The sequence below is a fragment of the Marmota monax genome, unplaced genomic scaffold (genome assembly GCF_021218885.2).
Source record: "Marmota monax isolate L192 unplaced genomic scaffold, Marmota_monax_Labrador192_F-V1.1 WCK01_AAM20220418_F8-fsc00317, whole genome shotgun sequence".
NCBI lineage: Eukaryota > Metazoa > Chordata > Mammalia > Rodentia > Sciuridae > Marmota > Marmota monax.
The window spans coordinates 1,132,673-1,153,932 of NW_026693234.1; the positions used below are offsets into that span (position 1 = coordinate 1,132,673).

General features: G+C 44.2%; 1 protein-coding gene across 3 annotated transcripts in view; it reads right to left on the reverse strand.

Annotated features, from left to right (window-relative positions):
* Positions 1 to 1,489: 1,489 nt before the first annotated feature.
* Positions 1,490 to 21,260, reverse strand: part of Rffl (ring finger and FYVE like domain containing E3 ubiquitin protein ligase) — a 64,670-nt gene continuing 44,899 nt past the window's right edge. For all 3 annotated transcript variants that reach the window (XM_058583065.1, XM_046456096.2, XM_046456095.2), the window contains 6 exons: positions 17,484 to 17,671; positions 12,639 to 13,040; positions 9,166 to 9,249; positions 8,013 to 8,223; positions 6,712 to 6,735; positions 1,490 to 4,030 (listed from right to left, as the gene is read on the reverse strand). In XM_058583065.1, the coding sequence (XP_058439048.1) occupies positions 3,849 to 4,030; positions 6,712 to 6,735; positions 8,013 to 8,223; positions 9,166 to 9,249; positions 12,639 to 13,040; positions 17,484 to 17,663 (1,083 nt within the window). In that variant the 5' untranslated portion in view covers positions 17,664 to 17,671 and the 3' untranslated portion in view covers positions 1,490 to 3,848. The remainder of the gene's footprint in view (positions 4,031 to 6,711; positions 6,736 to 8,012; positions 8,224 to 9,165; positions 9,250 to 12,638; positions 13,041 to 17,483; positions 17,672 to 21,260) is intronic.

Genomic DNA, 21,260 nt, shown 5'->3' on the forward strand with positions numbered 1-21,260 from the left:
GGGCTTTTAACTGCAGAACCCACAACTATGCCTCTCCTTGCTCTGACTGCAGGCTCATCAGGATTCTGTGTGGTTATAGACTGGCTTCTGTCTCAGTCTTGCCACCTCATGAGAATGAGCTTTTTTTCCTTATTGCATTAGCAGGCTTGTTTGTCTACCTCCTGAATTGGGTTTACCCTTTTAAATATGTGAGCATCTGAACTTCTAAGATAGAGGGCCACACCCCCCTGCCCCATGTACTCAGCTAAGGTATGGGAGGCTGCCAGTCAGGCCGCTTACAGGCCAGCTTGGATATAACCTTGGTTTCCACCTGGAAGGCAGGGAGGTGGTGCAGGTGCTGTCCTTGCTAGGGAAGGACACCTCGTGTTTTGGAACTGGCACCCTTCAGTCTGGCTTCAGTATTGGGACTAAGACACCCTAGTCTGTCCTATGGACACAAAGCTGCTCCTCTGAGCAATGGCCTGCATAGATTTCCAGCCTCAGGCCAAGCAAGTGGGCAAGGACAGAACAAGGCTTCCCTCAGAGTTCTGCCAAAGGCACTGACTTTTCATCCTCGGGGCAGCCTCCCAGCCACAAGCCATGATCTTAGCCACAAGCTCAGCCCTTGACCCTTCTCTGCCTTCCTGGATATCAGCTTCAATTTACCTTCATCAGTCTTTTGTATGTTTCCTTCCAGTCTTGGGTGCATCTTTTTCTTTGCTGCACAGATTAGACTGTATATACAATCTTATATCCTTTATTTCTACCTGACCCTAATCATCACCATGTTAAACCTCCCCAGGCCACTGGCCACCTGCCCCCTTTTCAGCTGTTTTTTACATGCTGCTGGCTGGCAACAGGTAGAAGTCACCACTGGGTACCGTCCACAGCACTGATAACCAAATGATGTGCCTCAGCCTCAAACCTTCCTCTGGGCCAGTCTCCCTCCTCTTCTGTCTTCAACCACAGGGCATGTACCCACATCATCCTACTCTCCCAAGGGCTGCACTCTCCTCCCACTGGGCAGCTGGTCAGGAAAGAATGTGCAGGGCTATGCACACGCAGTCTACCCTTGAAGCTGGGCCCATCTTTTCTGAGCCGTTTCAGCCATACCACGACTGTACCCAAAAGCTACCATACACCTGCCAGGGTAACCTGAAGACTTTTACTGGCTACACTGGCTGTCCCCGATTCCTTTCTACCTAGATCTTGAGTGCTTAGCAATACTAACTAGATTACTGTAAATATCTGAACTCATTTGGTGCTTCTTCACGTTTGGTCTAGGGATTCATCCTTTCCCTACCACAGCTTCTTCTCCTTTCCCAGCTGTTTTATGGCCTCTTCCACATACTGCTTCTGAGAAGGGATACTGACCAAGGTCCCATGGCCCAACATTTCCAAAAATAATCTCTCAAGAGCATACCCTTGTGCACATAGCCTTGGATTTACCTATAGTTTATCAGTTTGTCAATAATCTAGCAGACCTCTGGCATCCTCACACCAGATCCAATAGGCATCTATGTTGAAACTTTATTACAAAATTATAAAGCAGAACTCTGTAACAAAAAATACACATTTGGGTTTGCTTTAACACCCAAGTGAGTCTGAGAATCTTAATATAAGCCACTTGAAGTAACACATTCACATCCAGGAGATTTCAACAAATTTATACAATATATATTGAGCACTAATTCCTGTACAGCTTATTCTTATTAGTTTGGATCCAACTATTCCAAGGTATTATGAACCAGTCAGCTGTCCAAGTCTTTTAAAACAAGTCTCAACTGAAATCTCAGCAATCACAGCAAAATCCACAGACTAACTGGAGGAATTAGATGTTGCTGTGATAATTAAGACCAAGGATCCATGAGGGACAAAAGGGGAGGCTCAAGGATAAAAAAAGCAGGTTTTCTACCTGGGTTAAATATGAACTGGAATGGGATCTTAGAATTCCCAACTTTTATTTGGTGTAATAATAAAGACAATACAAAAACAAATCGGTTGTTTGACATCTTTTTTCCCCAATGGAAATCTTCACCAAAAGATGAGATTTAAAGGCAAGTTCTTATTTTTAAAACTGAGTGGCACCAGTTCCAATTCTTACTGAGGTCACCAACCAGCCACCAGTATATTTTTTTCAGTTCCTATCTATCTAGGAGGAAAGTTGGGAGGTAGGGGAGATGAGGCCTCAGCAGAGAAAGGAGGGAGAGCCTTGAAGTTATTGCTAGATCTAACTGAGTTGCATACACACAGACCTGTTTCACAGTGGAATTGAGGAAGCTGAATCAATCCCTTTGATAAACTGGTAGGCATTATAAACTACAGCACTAACTATTCAGCAGAAAGGTGAAAGGCAGAGTCTTGACAGGAAAATCTGATCCCAACTGTGGCGCAGATTATTCTGACTTGGTATAAGGTTGAGTCGAGTGGCCCAGAATAACATTGCCAACTACGCCTCTTAAGGTGTTTAGTGGTTGATGATAGAAAAACTTTCTAAGATAATAGGTCCCCTTAGAAGTTTTCCTCTGCCTTCCAGAATCACAATTGATTGGTTCTAGTCTCAGACCTCAGCTGCAGCATGTTGGGAGAGGGGAGATTCTGCCAAGGCCCTTGGGTATTTCGAGTGTGTTTTATCTGTTGGTAATGGGCGCACACAGTTCTGACAGCAGGTGTGTTCTGTGCTCTTTTGTGCTTATCCAGCTCATTCAGGGGTATAAAAACAGTAGGAGGGCTCAAAAACATTACCTACTCATTACATGGCCCTTCATAAATGGTTCAGAGAATGCTGTTCCCAAATCTACAGAATGAGAAAGGAAATTAAAGCAGGGACTTCCAGCTGTTTAGTTAGGTGCTCTTACATGTATTTTTCCAGGAACTTCATGAGAAGTCTGGCTAGAGGAGAACAACGTTCTTTGCCTGAATCTGTCTATGCCTTGGGTGAGACCAAGTTTAAAACCTCAGTGGGAAAGGGAGAAATTTCATTGAAATGGTTAACAGTCCTGTCTGTAGGAAGAGGATCAGAAGCCAAAGTTAAGAAGAAAGCCACTGCCTCCACCAAATGCGTCCCCTTCCTCATAATCTGAAGTTCAGAATGTTGCAAGGTCAAGCCCCAAAAGAGGAAGCAGTAGAGTATTCATGTACCATCCCTTGCACACACAGACTAGACTAGATTTCCCAGCTGTTTGGGAGTCAGATGTTTTGTTGGCTCCCTAGATCAGGTTAGGAGATTGATAGCTCCCAATCCCAACCCTTAAGGAAGTGACTGCACAAATTGAAAATTTTCTATAACATTTTCCTATAGAATTTTATCACCAGAGGTAAGTTTACTGATCCAAATTCTGTCCTAAGTACCACTGTTGGTCTTAACCACATAAACTAACACATTTTTGGTCCAAAGAAACAAACGGATTTTAGGCAGTATAGCAAGAGACAGGTATGTTAAAGCACAGAAAGCCAGAGAGACCAGAAGTTTAAATCCAAATGTGCTGGGTCTAGGAGGACTTCTGACTGGTGGGATACAGGAGGAAGGGTGAAAATGTGTCTAGGTTCTCAGAGGAAGGAAGACATGGTCCAAGTTCTGGAAAGTCCTCTGTTCATCAGTTACTACCATCACCCAAGATCACTAATGCAGGCACTCACCCATGTGATTTGTACCAGTTCCCACAGGCCTCGGGGGCTCTGCCAGCCAAGAGGTACACCCCTATGGCAAGACAGGCATGCCGAGGTATGACATGGCATCTTTGCTTGCCCTGGTCTTGGGAACACTACAAAATTTCCTGTTAGCCTGCCCCTCTGCAAGCTGACCAACCCTGAGCCCAGATACCCTGGGCTATATCCCTGTAAGGCACTGAAGAAGCCGGTGCCAGCCCTTAGGACCGGAAGACGTGAACAGCTCGGATCACATACTGCCGGCAGATGGGACATTCATTCATGCGCTTGCCACATTTAGTACAGGTTACCATGTGGCCACACTCCAGCAGAACACAGTCAATGGGTGAGTCCATGCAGATCTTACACAGGTTCTCCTCCAGTCCAGACGGCATTGCTCCCCCTGTACAAACACACAGTGCAGGAAATGGGCAGAGGACAAAGTGAACCAGAGTATCCATTGTCTCAGATTGTCTCAGAAATTATTTCAGTGTGTTTGGGAAGTCAGAGGACAGAGGTGGGAGAAAATTGGCAAAATGAAATCCCCCAAATTCACACACTTCCCTCAAAATAGAGCTCCTTCCAGAAAACTTAGCAACTAATCCCAGTTGCTTGTTTAATCCATACCTCCTCCCAAGACTATAGATTTGAAGATAGTACTGTGGAAAAAATACATCCAGAGCATGGAAACTAGGACAAAGTCCTCAAAGCTTAAAAGAAATTAGATAAGCCGGGCTCGGTGGCACATGCCTGTAATCCCATTAGCTCAGGAGGCTGAGATAGGAGGATCACAAATTCAAAGCCAGCCTCAGCAAAAGTGAGGCACTAAGCAACTCAGTGAGATGCTGTCTCTAAATAAAATGCAAAACAGGTCTAGGGATGTGACTCAGTGGTCAAGTGACTCTGAGTTCAATCCCTGGTATCCCCCACCCAGATCCCCCCACCCCGCAAAATGAGACAACTGAGGGTGTAATATGGTGAGTGAGGGGTACTTGGACTCATTATCCCCTGAGGTAGAATATGCAGAAAAGACAAAACTGGTTCAGGAAGTTTAGACATAAGCAGAACTGTAATGAATGGTGCATTAGGAACCATGAGGCTTACCTATAAACACATTCCCAATTTAAGGAAGTTAAAGATCATGGGGGCCTCCTGTGCTATCCCATAAACTAGTTTTCTGAGAATTCCTGATGCAGGAGCTCAGCGGTTTACCACTCCCCACTCTGTGCCAGTCCCACAAAATTTTTTCTGGCCCCCTGACTGCTATTCACATTGTATTCTATTTTTGGTTTGCCTACTTATCAGTCTCCCCCCAGGAGACTTAAGTAGATTTAATTTAACATACTCAATTTCCACAATCATATACTTAGCATTTGCTATGTGCTGAGGCTTTGTATTCATCTTTGAAACCCCAAATCACAAGTCACTCAGTAGACATTCTCGAAATGTCTTATAATAAATGTCTCCCAAGGGAATCGAAGAAGCTCACCTTGACCAAATGTCTAATGTGCAACAGGCTCCAAAGAACTTTGCATGTATTAACCCACTGAATCCTCACAGGAACTATGAAGTAGGTAAACTTATTTTTCTCATTTTATACATAAGGCAACTGAGGCTAGAGTTAAGTGACTGCCCAAGAGCACACAGCTACTAAGTGGACGAGCCAAGATTCAAACCCAGGTGGGCGGGTCCCACAGCTGCTCATTGGCAGTACAGCCTTCTGGATAAGTGCTCTGTGGGTAGAGACTACTGAGACAGTATTAATTGCCCAGTGCACAGAGTTCTCAGCAAATGCTAACTGCCTTGTGCCAGTGGTAGGATATGGTAAGCATGACCAGTATCCTAGTTCAGCTGCATAAACAAAAAAATCTTCATGTTCAAAACTCCAGCTATTTCTAGCATGTCTTAAACTGCACCTGAACTGGGTCACCATAAACAGAGAAGTAGTTTCATACCCATCATTGCTATATGGGGCTTCACCATTCCACAGGGGCAGTCTCTCAATCTATTGCTTCTAAAGTTTCTTTTTCTCTTCTCTGAACAAGTCATAAAGTCAAGAAAGACCTCCCCTAGGAGGTGGGTAGCTGTGAATGGGAGTAAAACCTATTTACTTCTCTTGAGGGGCTGTTGCCCTAACAGGGAAGGTTTGGAAGGCCTACAAATCTCAAGATCTACAGGATCACTTTGTAGAACTTCAGTTACTTTTTCCTTTTTTCAGGAGCAACAATAAATTCATCAACCCAGTCCTCAGCATTCTCCCAGGGAACAGGGGAAAAAAGGCAGGCACCAAGTGAGGGACGAACCCAGCCTCCAGACAGTTTCAGGAAACAGAAAAGCTCAACTCCCTGCTCCATTCTGAGCAAAAGGCCATTTTACTAATTAACAAATTTGGACAGTGCTCTGAAAAAGGTTTAAAATGCTTTGCAGACCACAACACTACTCTGAGACTGTTTACTTGGGAAGGAACTCACAACCCTAGACCTTGAGGCTTTCAAAATGATGCAACACAGTTTAGAATACTTCCTGGATTGTCAAGAGTGTATCCTGGAGCTGTACCCACTGGTGGACCTCAACACACCGGTGGGTTACAGCAGTTGAGGTGGGAGATGCACCTTGTGCTCAGAGAGCAAAATCCAGGTGATTCCTATCCTGATTTTTCCACAGCAGCTCTGACTACTGCCCAGCCCCGTACAAATAGTCCTTCAGTTCACCACCCTTTCTCTTTGGTTGGTACCAGAAGCTGGTACACATCTCAAGTGACTTTCCCACCTAGACCACAAATGAGTGGAAACACAGAATTAGGAAAAAACAAAATGAGCAGGACTTGTGGCAAAAAGGCAGCCCAGAGCTGTGAAGATCAATCTGCCCCTGGGCACGCTGCCACTCTGCTTTCTTCCCAGAGGACAGGAGGATGAGCATTTCTAAAGATGTTGAGAAACCCCAGTGAATTTCCACACACCCTCTCTTTGGAAACCCATATGCTCATAATTTTTAAGAATGTCAAAAGGGATTAGGGTTGAAGATGGGAGGAGGACAGAATCAGGAGGAACCTAAGCCCATTTCCAAAAAGAAACAACTACATACCGTTTTGGTCCTCAGCACCACACACTGAAAAGGAAAGAGAAAGATGTCTAAATATGTGATGGTGTGATGGCACAAGGGAAGTCGCCCACCACCCTCATGTCATTTCTGACTCTGGCCACTTCCCTGCTGGGAACCAGGCCTGTCAAAAGTCTGCACAGACACTTGCCCTCCTCCTTCACTGCATGCTGAGAACTCCCACAGAGCTCCTGCTGGTGCATCTGCTCTACTCTTAGAAGAAGGTCCTCCATTAGTCTGCAGGAACAAAACCACCTGAAGGACACTCTAAATATGCCACATCCTTTCCTATTGCCTTTGAATTCAGCATTCAAGTAAAAAAAAAAAAAAAAGAAAAGAAAAAAAAAAAAAAGAATGAAGAATCTGGCTGTTTCATTCAGTCATGGGTTCTGGATAAAGTTCTCACATGCAGTCATTATTCCACTCCCCAGGTCCTTGCAACTCTAGGGAGACTTGAGAGAATCTCAGAGAAAACTGAGACACCATGTCAGTAGGTCTCAGTCTGCAACCAGGTGAGTACTTGGATGTCTCAACTCTGATGAATTTTTGCCATTTAAATTTATTAGAAGAGAGCCTGACATCTGGCTTCAACCACTGTTATGCAAGGAATCAAATAAAGCTCTGTAGGAACTGTATCAGCTGGGAATGGGAAGGAAGGTGAGGGTTTGGTGGTGAAAAATTTGGGGGAAATATTGACTTCAAAACAGCCAAACACCTTTCTCTTCTGTAGGTAGGTATTAAAAAAATACCTACCATGAAATCAGTGTGGCATTAAATATTTCCCCAGACTCAACCACATACTAAGATATTGTACTGGATAACTCCTGAAAATGATGTCAAATGCTTTGGGAAATGAACAAAAGGTATGGCCCAAGTGCTGGCAGAACAGATATGTTCTCCCACTGTGGTTGCTGAGATTCACCTAATCTCCCAAATATGCATGTGTTGCTGGAGTAGGGGTGAGTATGGAGGAGGCGGCATATGGCAGGAAAGGCATGGGCTTAGACTAGAAAATCCTCCATTCAAACCTGAGCTCCACAATAAGAGGGTAATGCCAATAATCCCCCTCCCTGCTCAGGTTGCTTTGAGGATGAAACAAGTGTGTACAATATGAACCAAGTCTTGGCACTTAACCACAAGTGACAGCTATGATTAGATGGTACAAATATAAGTGGCCTTCCTCCTCAGCTTAAAAGCATGCAACTGAATCAGGTCATGCCATCATGTTTTGGGATGATAGCAAACACCCTAGAGCTCTGTGTAGCTGCCACCCAGACAGCCCTCACCCAAGTGCTGGAGTCCTTTCTGATCCTTGTACAGCCGTGTCACTCTCTCCATCAGCTCCCACTTCTCACAGCAGCCCTTGTAGTTGACGAAGTTTCGAGCCAGGATCTCTTTCAGCTGCCGCACCGTCAGGCCTTCAATGTCTTCCAGGTGGGTCAGGTCAGACAGAGAGGCCCGCCGGCCTGGGACAAAGCTGTCTTCAGAGTCAATGGACTGAAATGGCAAAGATGAGATGAGGGGGTTCAGCTCTTACTTCCTCCGAGCACCTTTCTTCAAGGACCCCAACTCACTCATTGCACTGCATTTTGGTGATGGACCTCAAGAAGAGTAGGAACAACAGAGACAAAGGAATGCCTGGCATGGGCCTTTGCACTGCAAACTGGACTAGAGTCTCTTCCTGACTCACAGATCTGTGCCCAGGTGCAGGTAGCCACAAAACAACCATCAAGTATAACATATACAGGGAGCACGGTCTTGAGTCAGATGGCCCTAATTCTGACCTGACCCCTCTGCTATCTAAATGTTAAATAATTCCTGGCAAGCTGCTTCTCTCCTCTGGGCCTGTATGCCCCTCCACAAAGTAGATAAAGCAGTGCTACCATACAAGGTTCCTATGAAGATCAAATGTGGCAGTGCATGAAACCCCCAAGCTTGGTGCTCGCCTGTCTCTCTGCCTGGGAGAGTACTGCTTGCCTCTGGAAGAGGCCATACACATCCTCAATCATGGTTCTTGGCCCTGACAGCTGCGCTGTCTGGACTGGCCTTGGCCTTAACTCCTCATTATCTGACCCTCTTCTCCTGACAATGGCTACTGTGTGAGAACGCAAAAGAAAAGAACAACTAGGTTTTTACAGTAGCACCCATAGCCTACCCTCTGGCAGCTCTTAGAAAGTCAAAAGACCGGGAACATAATGGGCCACAAGGCTCCAGTCTCCACTGTGACCTCATCCCTGCTTACTCACACACTGACAGCACCAAAGATTCATATGGAATGCTAGCACTAAACTCCCCTGAGAACAAAACCTCAGGACCATCATATCACAGATTGGTTTCTTCTCTCTCCACCTCGGAGTCGGCTAAGAGGCTCCTAAGAGCATCCCAAGAATACCAGTGAAAGAGCAAAGGCAAAGGTGCAGACCGGAGTAGAGGCCCCACCTGGGTCTCATCCTCGGTAGGTGCTCTGGCTGTGCTCTCCAGGTAGACAGGCTCCTCTTGGTCCTGAGACACATGGCCATTGGCCTGTGGGGAAGAGAAAGGTGCCATCACATCCACAGAGATGTCCAGGAAATTTGCATAGCATGAGACTCTTTCCAGCTCACATGTCCAAAATGTATTCCCATATCCCCCGGAGACCAAACTTCCCACAACAGTGTCCCAAATGCCTGTTCTCTACACCAAACCTGTCAGTCAGAGAAAACTATACAGATTTCAGTAGACACACAGCTGCCCTCCAGAATAAGAATGTGTTAGTGAATTCTACCCACGACCAAGATGGCAATGGCCCCCACTCACAATTTACTATCAGCCTGAACATAATCACTGTGTCCATCCCACTGCTGAACTGCTCTCTCCCTACCACCAAGTTTGCTCCTGACACTGATCCAAAATTTCCCTCTCCACAACTTTCACCCAGTGCCCCTTGTTCTGTCCCTCAGAACAATGGCCACTGTTTTTCCAAACGGCTCATACAATCTCTTCCTCCTTCATTCTGAATCTCCCTGGCTTCCTCAAGGGAACCTGAGGGAATAGTCCCTAGATCCTCACCACTCTAGTCCTTGTCTCCAGCCTGGTCATTGCTCTCACATCTTCAAAATGTGCTTCAACCAGCAGGGCACACTAAGAGTGTCTCAAAACCTGTTCAAACATCGTTTAATGAATCTACAAATCTACCAACCTAAGACTACAGAAGACAAATGCCTAGGCTTGCAGAGTTTCATAATACTCAGAATTCTAGCTTCCCAAAAAGAGCCTCCTAGGTGCTACTCTAGGGGAGGGTTTGCCAAACAGTAGTTACAGCTCTGAGCTTTCTGTTCCATCACTATTTATACCACAAATCCCTAACTAGATCCTCTTCACTCCCTGCTGCTTCCAGGAAATGTGTCTGGTATGAGCTCAGAGCCTTTCAACCAGAACCTCAGAGTACCAACAAAGGGATAACTTGGGAAACCAAATTCACCCACTGGCCTAGCCACTCATCAAAAGAGTCAAACTACTGTGGAAATGAAAACAAAGACAATATGCCAGTGACGACAAGAACATACATGTGTATAGGGATGAATCCCAAACAACATCTACAGCTCCAGTTTTCTTTTTTTGGGAACTGAATTCAGGGGCACTTGGCCACTGAGCCACATTCCCAGTCCTACTTTGTGTTTTATTTAGAGACAGGGTCTCACTGAGTTGCTTAGCACCTTACTAAGTTGCTGAGGCTAGCTTTGAACTTCGATCCTCCTGCCTCAGCCACTGCATTTACAGGTGTGTGCTACCATGCCTGGCTACATCTCCAGCTCTCTTAACTTATGTAGACATGGTGTCCATCATTCTCTTGAGTCTTTCAGAGTCTAGCCTGTTCCTTGGTGGACAGCTTTTGTATGTCCTTTGTTTCCTAGAAAGAGAAACTGGACCTCATACCACAAAGCATGCTCCTGTATTGCCAGTTTGCCCACAGGCTAAATCAAAATCCACGACTCATATCTGTTCACTGTTTATTGCAGACTTTTCCTTCCCTAGCAACTGTCACTACGGCACTAAATGTAAAGGACAGAACCCTAGTGGAGCAAATAATATGAGAAGATTTGCATTCTGAGCACAGCTCACTTGTAGACTCAACTAATAGCCTTGCATAGGGTGCCTAACTTGGCCATGCCTGTCTGCCCTGATTGCTAAATGTAGAATGTAGACTTCATCAGGACAAGGAAAGTGAGTTGACACTCAGGTCCTCTGGAAAAGTACTCAATAACAACCAGTATGCAGTTGTGACCTGTGGATGCCATCTGGAAATTTCTAGTTAATAACAAAAACCTTATAATATTTCATTTAAAAAATCTACCAAAGTAACTAACTCTGGGGATTTGTTCAGTGGTTGAGTGCCCCTGGGTTTCAATTCCTGATATCAAAAAATAATAATAAAATAAAATTTTAAAAAATAAAAAAATAGAAATCCACCTGAAGCTGGGTGTAGTGGTGCCACCTGTAATTCCAGCCACTCAAGAGGTTGAGACATGAGGACCTGAAGTTCAAAGCCAGTCTCAGCAACCTAGTGAGGCCCTAAGCAACTCAGCAAGACCCTGTCTCAAAATAAAAAATAAAAAATGTTGGAGATGTGGCTCAGTGGTTAAATACCCATGGGTTCAATCCCCAGTATCTCCCCACCCTCGCTAAAAAAATAATTCCTCAAGTTCCTCTCCTTATTTCCCTTAAACAGAGAAAAGTGCTCCAAAACTTGAGCAAAAAGAGGAACATATTGCAAGAGGTGAAACCTGTCTAGCATACCAAGAGCTTTGGAAAGAGTTAAAGTCCAGCTGGGGAGAAAAACATGCTCAAGCCAACTAGAGAGTTAAATGATTTTACTGCAGTAAAATTATGCGATCACATTGGCCTTTATGCCTCAGTGCCTGTCAAGAGCTGAATAAGAGTGCCTAGTCCTGGCAAAGGAGGTGATCATAACAAGAGGCAACTTTATGTCACATGTGAGAAAGGACAGTGCTAGCACCATACCAGCCCTGAAGCTCAAAGCTCTTTAGACATGGTATCACACTACTCAAGCCTTCCTCCATCCTGGCAAAATCAAAAGGAGATTGGGATTGCTGATCCCGTGTCATTGTTGCAAGTTTTTCCAAGGTGACCAAGGAGTCAGGAACAAAAGTGGATAGGGGGCTGGGGGATACTTCAGTGATAGAGTGCATGCTTAGCAAACACAAGACCCTAGGTTCAATACCTAGCAATCCCCAGCCAAAAAAAAAAAAAAAGAATGTGGAAGCCAGATTTAAGTTCTGATCTCCCACTGCCCATATAGATATCAGGGTCACTAAAGTACTTCTGTAGATCTGTGTGACACCACTGCTCCTGACACTAGGATTAATTAAGTCGACTGGCTGCACTAGAATCCAAGAATTAGTCTATCCTCCTCTCTCTTTCAGGGGCTGGTTGAGGATAGAGATCACTCATTTCTGCACTCCCCATGCCCAGCTCACAGTTCAGTCAATATGCTACCCTTAACTTACCATTTCCAGGCCCATGAGATAAGGACACCACAGTGACCAGGAAAGTAGCAAGGAAACTCCTCCTTCCCTGCTTAGAGTCCTTTTCTCCTATATGCCTTGTGATGGTTACCAAGGAATGAGTCCCCAATCTGGCTATAGAAGACCATAGGTAAATTGGAGCGCAAATATGAATAGAACTAAATTTACAGAGCTAATGGTGAACTAATGAATAGTTCTTCAAAATATCTGTGGAACAATGATTTTTTAAAATGTCTGACTAGGATAATATCTATTAAAAACAAAAACCACAAAACATGGTGCCATGCACATCATCCCTGAAGAAACCCCAAACACAAGTCTGATGTCCAGAAATCAATATTTCCTGCATCAGTAAGCAGAGAGGCAGGACCATACATGGGCTCATACCTGCTGACTTTCCTGAGGAGGAACAGAGGTGGCTTGTGCAGGTGAAGAAGGGAGGCTAGGTGAGGTAGGAGGTACTGTGCTGGCATGAGGCTGGGTCAGGAAGGCCTGCTGCTCAGGAAAGTCCGGGGACAAGGTTGGGACATGAGTCCTGTCCTCCTCGGAGATTACAGGCTGCTGGCCAAGCACCAAGAATACCAGCTCTTCTTTCTCCCGGCACATTTCAGTAGAGATGTCATGGAGGCTGAGGTAGTCCCTCAGGTCCTTCACCTTCATCTTCATGAGCTCTTCCCGCTGAAAGGCTGTGGCTCGGAACCGTTGGCAGAGAAGGCAGAGGCGGGGCCCATTCCCCTCTTGGCTTGAACAGGTCATGCAGAAATTTTTCTTACAGTCCAAACAGGTCTGCTGCTTAGAGCAAGAGGCAGAGGAAAATGTGTTAGCCTGAGGCAACAAGACAAATCTGGCAGGACCACCACACCTGGCAGGATCCTTCAAGTCACTTTGTTACAAGCTGTCTCCTATATCCAAGGGCACAAGCTACTTTGCAGAACCCAGATGAAAAGCCACTCAAAGATACCTGTATATATCTATGTATTCATGTACAGGACACTTGGCATTTAGAATTTTATTTAAAGCTTCTCAATTAGTTTTACTGACAGGGTACCTGAAGCTATTAATTAAAACTACCACCTTTGGAATTCAAATACTCTGCATTTTTATTAAACCTCCTTCCCCATTTTTCATGATTATCACCTTGGGTATATAACTTTGTCTCTCTGGCACTTAGTTTCCACATCTATAAAATGGGGTAATATCAGTACTTATTGCATTTAAGTATATCTGATATGTAATGAGTTCCCAATAAGTGCTAGTGATTTTAGTTATTATTTCTAGGAAATACTGGCTAATGATAAAAGCCAGGATTCAAGTCCTAAACTGTCATTCTTTCTACTTTATTGCTAAGGAAAGAAGGTAAATGTGTGAAAGTTAAGATGGCAGGTGTTGCTACTGTTAATTAGTATTAATTCAATTTATGGAGGTGCTATTATGTGCTAGAGCTATACCTAGCTTGTCATTGAATTCTCAAAGCACCCCGAAAAGTACGTATCAGGGTTCTTTCCTGATTTGCAAAGCAACAAGAAGGGAAACTGAGTATTCTGTTCAAGGTCAGGCAGGAAAAGCAGAGCTGAGGTTCACAGTTGAGGTCTGAGTCCAGTGCCCATGATTATGCTCCTCTCACCCTGCCCTGCTGCCACACTCAGAATCATCCAGACAGCCAGCAGTACTGAGTCATGAGCCTGGCTTTCCACCTCCAAACGCCCAAGCCAGCGCCCCATCCAGAGGCTGGTGCCAGCTTCCACTAATCTAGCAAGGCCACTCAGAGTGCTGGGAGGTAGGTGGTGTATAAGGTCACTTCCAAGACAAATATTTAGACACAATGAGAGGCCCCAGACACTAGGGCACTCTCCTTTGTGAAAACACAGAGTGTCTTGGCGACAGCACCTGACAAACAAGCTGGCACAGCCTGGCGGCAGCTCCTCCCACAACCACAAACAGCATGCCAGAGTTTGCTGGACCCACAGGAAGCAAAGCCTTGCTGCTCAAGCTGCAGGCTGCGCCAGCACAGTGACACCTGGCTGAGCTCAGTTCCAGCCAAGGGCAGGTCACCCTCCCAGGAGAGGAAATTCCCTCCCAGCACCCTGGGTTTGTCCTCTTGGACACCCTCAACTGATCCTCTAAAGAAGTTAAACACTTTCATTCTGTGATGACTTAAGCATGTTTTTGCTTCCTCTTTTCTAAATATAGGAAGCTGTGCAACCCATGTAAGAATGCCCAAGACACTTAAGAATCTCATAATCAAGGTCATAGGAACCTTATGTGGTGCTGAAGCTAGTCCACATAGTTAAGGCAGCTGCAGTAGTGTTTGTGTAAGCATCATTCCTACCATAAAGGGAAAAGGACATATCAATCATCCAGTTTGGGCTATTAAGACTTAGAAGGTGTTGCAAAAGGACACACACCAGCTCCTTTATTCTCCACACAGTTATAACCAGACGATGAACTGCAGAGAGTGGCAGAAAAGAACACATGGCTGTGCTAACATCATAATGTTCTTACAGGACCAGCAGTCACGCAGGTGGAGTATTTGGAGTTCATTCATATCTAAAATTTTCCCATGGAAAAATGGAATGTTTAGGATGGCTGACAGTGAAATGAAGAGGCGTCAATGTCTTAAAGCTGTGGTCCTGTCATGAACATTATTTAAGTCATTGCAGTCTGACAAGCTCTAGCTTGACACAATTATATAGCCTATGTGGCTCAATCAGCCAGATCCAAAGAATTCTACAAATGTGTGTGGCTTGTTGGATGAAAGATCAAAATGGAAAGATAGCAACTTGGCTTCTTTGTACCCCTGCCACCAGGGACTCTAAAGTAAGTGAACATCTGCACAATACTCTAGAGGAGGAGGATAGCGCTCAAGGCTAAATTCCCAGAGTTGAGTGTGGTGGCAGAGACAGCAAAGGCAGAGGGGGAAAAAGCTGTAAACCAATGTGGACAGAACAGCAAAGGAATCCCTATATGTAAATTCTAGCAAATGGTTCAAACCAATCAATTAACAAGTTAGCGGGAAAGATGAATGAGGGATAGCAACAGGCCTGCAGAAATGCCCAGAGTACACTCAGACACCCAGCATCAAGAGCTGGCAGTGGCACCTCAGGTGGGCACTACCCTTCAGGGATACCAAGTAGGGTACTTTGCTTTCTCATCCTCAACAATCAATCTGCTTCCCTTCTCTATCCCCTCCTTGCCTGTGTTTCCTGGCACTGCTCAGGCCCACTTTTTCACTCTACCAGTCTAAGGACCACTGGGACATTATATGTGAGATAATTCACATAAAGCTAAAGGTACAGAGTTATCTTTTATTCTCTTTCCCTTCTGCCTCATCTCAGCTCTTCCCAACACCTAAGAACCACTTCTCTTTCCACTCTTGAGATATGTATACTACTCCTGTGTTTCCAAGCACAACTTCTCCCTCCTCTTAAAAACGGTACAACTAAAGAGGCTGGGTGCCAAAACACAATCCAAAATTGCCGGGCCATTGCTAACTATAGGCAGGTGTTATATGCTGATGGGATAAATGGCTTATGAAAAAATTACAGCCTGCCACTTCTTTCAAAGACTGGGAATTTGGAAATGCAGGGAGTTCTTCTTACTTATATTTTCTTAAAAAGTCCTAAATGTTATCTATACTTTGCACTCAATAGGCATGCAGAAAATACTGACCATAATAGGGGGGAAAAAAAAAAGACACCAGGATCCATGTAATCAATGCAATTCAACCACTTCTAGAAAAGACATTTTAAAAGCTTCTGGCTATTAAATGCCAAGCACTTAAGATAAGAATGCTGATCCACTTAAGCATGAAATTACAAATGAAAAATTCTTATAGGAGAAAACATCCTTACTATCCACAAAATTCATTGTGAATTGCACAAAATTAATTTGTACTTTTGCAGCAAGAAAACAACTTACCAATAATCATCTTTCATCATCCAAATTGGGATTCATCTCCCCCCACAAAGCTTTTCCTGCCATAGTGGCTTTTCTCGCCATAGTGGCTTTTCTCTGGCAGGTCTCATTGTGTGGTATTTGCTGCCCCAACTTCCCTGTCTAACTGCAAGCTCCCTGGGTGAGCAGGGATAGCCTCTATTTGTCTGTCTCCCTATCGGAGGTCTGTCACTTATCATCAACTCATGCTAAATGTCTCCTGAGAGGGAGCTTTGGAATCCAGGACCTGTGTTTGAATCAGCTCTGCCACTTAATAGTCATGTGCTTTTGGGCACTGGCTAAATAAAGAAAAAAGTTGTGTGTGTGTGTGTGTGTTTTTTTCTCTTTGGCTATTTGTCAGAAAGTTGACAGGTACAGTTTTAATATTTTGAACTGTAAGCCTTAGTTTATCATATATAATATGAGACTTGGTGGACTCTAAAACCTATATATGGTTACTATGAGGATTAAATGAAACCAACAATCTAAATTTAAAAACACCTAAAAATCTAAAGGAAATTAAAAATCTAAATCTTAAAACTAACTCTTACACACACTGGGTGGTTTCAAAAATAATATTTCTCTCAATTTCCCATTACCACCATTTTAACTTCATACCCTATCATCCTCTCTTGGCTGCAAATCTCTCATTCTGCAGAAGAAAAAACTTGTTACTGCTGGGCACTGGAAAAGGGACAGCCCACACCCACACCTTCACACAGCCAATGATTCCATTTCCTGCTCGCTGATCTGGGAAGCACAGCTCCCAAACATTTCAAAAGAAAATCTGTTACAGTAAACAAGCTCCAGCCTCTGTCTACTATGGTCTGGATGCACCTGAGACATCCTTGACATTGCCTTTGATAAAAAGAACAGGTTAACCTGCAGTCAGGCCTTGTACAATCGCAGCTAATGGAGCAAACAACACTGGGGCCTGTTACATTCCGAGCATCATGCTGGGGGCTCTTCATAGCTTATTTTATTCTAACTCTAGGACATGACTACCATTGTCATCCCCACTTCACAGAAGGGGAAACTGAATCTCAAGAGAGGTTAAGTCACACAATTAGTAATTGACAAAGCTGTTATCTGAATTCAAGTCAATTGGTTCCAAATCTATGCTGAGATGCTTGGCTTTTACTTGAGTAGTCCTTCTTGAACATCCTTAAAAAAGGGATGGGCCAGGGTCCCTAGCACCACATTAGTAGAGGTCACGTGGCAGGCATTCAGAGCAAGGCCAATGGCCTTGCCTGTGGTCCTAAGGCTGTGGACAGAGCAGATTGAGAAGGCAGCACTCACCTTCCTGGCTGTGTTTGCAAAGTGAGCCCCACAGGCCTTGCAGCTTGGTTCCAAGCCTGTTGGGGATGGGAAGGAGCTGTACCCAGGGTTGGAATAGGCTTGTGTCCTGGCTCCGGGGGCTGGTGGGACCTCCTCAGGCTGTCCATCCAGGCAGAACCAGTTGCAACAGGTTGCCCACATGATAAAATCTGGTGCAAGGGAGGAAGGGAGGAAAGGTCCAAGTTAAGATACACCAGTACTGCAGATTCCATCCCCAAGAGTGCTGGTGAGCAGGGACGCTGGAGCCACACCTTCCAAGTAGAAGAGAAGATGTGTCCCAGGAATTGAACCCAGGCATGCTTAACCACTAAGCCACTTCCCTGGCACTTCTTATTTTTTATTTGGAGACAGGATCTTACTGTTGCTCAGAGCCTCGCTAAATTGCTGAGATTGGCCTTGAACTTGTGATCCTTCTGCCTCAGCCTCCCAGGTATGTGGGATTATAGGTGTATGCCACTACACTCAGCTCTACTGTTAATTCCTATTATGTACATGAGGCAAGGGCATGGTGGCACATACCTCTCTATTCCCAGCTACTTAGGAGGCTAAGAGAGGAGGACTGCTTGAACCCAGAACAGCCTGGGAAACAGGAAGACCCTGTCTCAAAAAAAAAAAAAAAAAAACACGATGCAGTGGCACATGTCTGTAATCTCAACAGGTTGGGAGGCTGAGGCAAAAGGATTTAAGTTCAAAGCCAGCCTCAGCAACTTAGCGAGGCCCTAAGCAACTTAGTGAGACCATGTCTCAAGAAAAAAATAAAGGGTTGGGGGCAGGAGATATGGCTCAGTGGCTTTCAATCCCTGGGTAACAAAAAGAAAATGAAAAAAATACATAGATAAAGCAACTCAGGCTCAAAGAATCAAATACAGAGAGCTAAATCAGAGAGAAAGCTAATCTGTAGAGTGCTTAGATTCTAAAACCCTAGGTTTTCTGACTCTAAATCTCAGGTCCTCTTCCTCATGCCATGTTGTCCTCTCATTTCCCCTCTTGCCAGTCTGTAAAACCAGCTACTCTTACATATGTGCCCCTAATTCCAGGTAAACTACTAAGACAGCACTTATAACAGTTTCTTACACAGGTGATTTCTTCTCTACCCCGAAGTCATAAATTCTTTAAGGGCAGGGACTACTTCTCATTCCCGTCTGTACTGTACCCTACCAGCACTGTGCCTGAAGCAGATGTTCAACGAATGTCTGCTTCCTTGCTGAATCAGTGCCTCTGAGGGTTTAAGAAGTTTTGGATTATTATTCCTGCTTTACACATCAAATACTGGTACTGGGGGCAAGAGGATTGATGATTTTTATGATCAAAAAGAGAATCCAATCTCTCAAATATCAGATCACCTATAAAGATACTAAGAGAGCCCACTAGAATACGAAGCATAGCTGTGACCTATGGGTGTTTTCCACAGCAGAGGAAGACAGTCATTATGGACATTCTGAGCCTGAACTCTCTGCTTACAGAGATAATAAATGAAACATTTAGCCTTATTATTGAATAATTAGTTCACATAAAAGAATGATACTTTCTGTTCTGTTGCCTGACTCATGGTTTTAACAAAGGCACCTTCATAGTAAAAGACATGATAAGCTGGAAGGAACTAGGAGGCACCCCTTGGTCGACTTGTAGAAGAAAGAACAAGGCCAGTTAGAGGAAGTAACCTCTAAGTCCCCAGGTTAACCTTAGGCCTCAATACACCTGAAATACAAGTCATTCTCTTTGGTAGACATCTTATTAATACCTGTCTATGACTACTTGCCTGCAACCCCTATGAGAAAAGGGAATGTAACAGTCTTACAGTTCTTTGGGTGACTCAAGGACTGCTGAACAAATAAATGAGTCACATACAATATTTAAATCTTCACTAACCACATACTCATTCAATTTCCTGCACATCAAAAACATTTCTCTGATTCAGTATTGCTTGTCTGAAGATTCTAAGTTCCCAGAAGACAAAGACCTCACCTGCCTTCCTTGAAATTATGAGTTCATAGGGAATCATGAAGCAAAAAGTTCATCACACTGTGTGTGCCTGTGTGTGTGATAAAGTAAATGAACTCTTTGTCGACAAGAGAATCAGGACAATGGAGGAGAGTATCCCTCTGAAAAAGGAACTTTGTTAATTCTTTAAATCACATGTTGGTAGACACATTGGAGGCGGCGTGTAATGATAAGAACACAGGCTCTGGAATCAGAAGGTCTGGGGCCCAAGCCCTGCTTGACTGTTCATGGGCTGTAGTCTTCCTCTAGTAGGCTGCACCCTTCCCTACTTCATGTTTCTCCTCTGGACATTCCACAGGACATAAAGCGCTAAATAAACATTAGTTGTTGCTATCTGCATTATAACGATTCCTTTAATTACAACTTATCTGGGAAGGTAAGATATAAAGTAAATCTTGAGGTTTCACCACAATTATCTCTTGGCTTTCTGGGCTTGTCTCCTGAAAGGGAACAAGATTGTAGGTGATTCACCAATTTTTACTAAAAGCTCTTCACATTCACATATGCCTGTAACCTTTACTGAAGCAAACCACCTACCCTTCCCAGTGTTAGGTAAGTAAGGCTTAATTAGTACCTATGCTCAAGAAGCCCATAGCTGGGTCAGAGAATTAAAACTGCAAAACCAAAAATTGAAATTTCAGGGTGGTCCCTGCTTTTTAAGGGAGGCTTATACCTGAGGGTGGAGGGCTACAATAATGGAAGGATAGCTCTATAGGGGCAGAGGCAAGACCAGAGAGACTTCTCAAGTGAGGTACCACATCTTGATGTGAGAATAGGCAGGAATTTACCAGGAAGTAAGGAATAGAAGAAACTTGTAAGGAAAAAAAAAAAAAGGCATGCACCATGTCATTAGAGAAACTACAAAATGCTTGGTTGGTCAAGGGTGGGAGTAAGATGGGGTGGGATAGATAAGGGCACACAAGTTAAATAAACAGGGAAGACTTCATATTCCAAAGTAAGGAATCTGGTCTTTACTTTATATGTAATGGGACACAGCTGGAGTCTTTAGGCAGCGAGGTTTTATGATGTTATTTGCACATGAGAGTGCGCGTGTAGTACTAGTCAGTGTAGAGGACAGATCAGCAAGGAGAAGGTTAGGAGCAGGAAACTGCTAGAGTAGTACAGGCAAGATATGAGAATGCAGACTTAAAAGAAAGGGACAGACAGATCTCTGACAGAATTAGCAGGATGTGTCAATTAATTGAATGAAATAGGAGAAGGAGAGAAAAAGGAGTACAGGACAAATGCAAGGGTCTCTTAATTCACAACAAGAAAACTAGTGAATTTATTTACTGGGATAATGCTCTCAGGAGGAGGCATCTGTTGTGTGGAGGACAGCAGGTGCGAGGCTGAGATGATGAGCTGAGGTATTGTGTCCAACTATAACTCAAAAATAAAATAAAAGAAAAAAAATAAAAAATAAAATAAAATGGATGGGGAGTGTGAGAGGTGGCCTCCCAGCAGCTAAGGAGGCTAAGGCAAAAGGATCACGAGTTCAAAGCCAGCCTTAGGAAAAGCAACTCAGTGAGGCCCTGTCTCCAAATAAAATATGAAATAGGGCTGGGGATGTGGCTCAGTGGTCGAGTGCCCCAAGTAACAGCTCCCAACAAAAAATAAATTAAATAAAATGGACTGGGTATGTAGCTCACTAATAGAGCACCCCTGCATTCACTTCCCAGTAGCAAAAAGAAAAGAAAACCAACTGATAACCACAGACTGGAAAGGAAATGAGAAGTG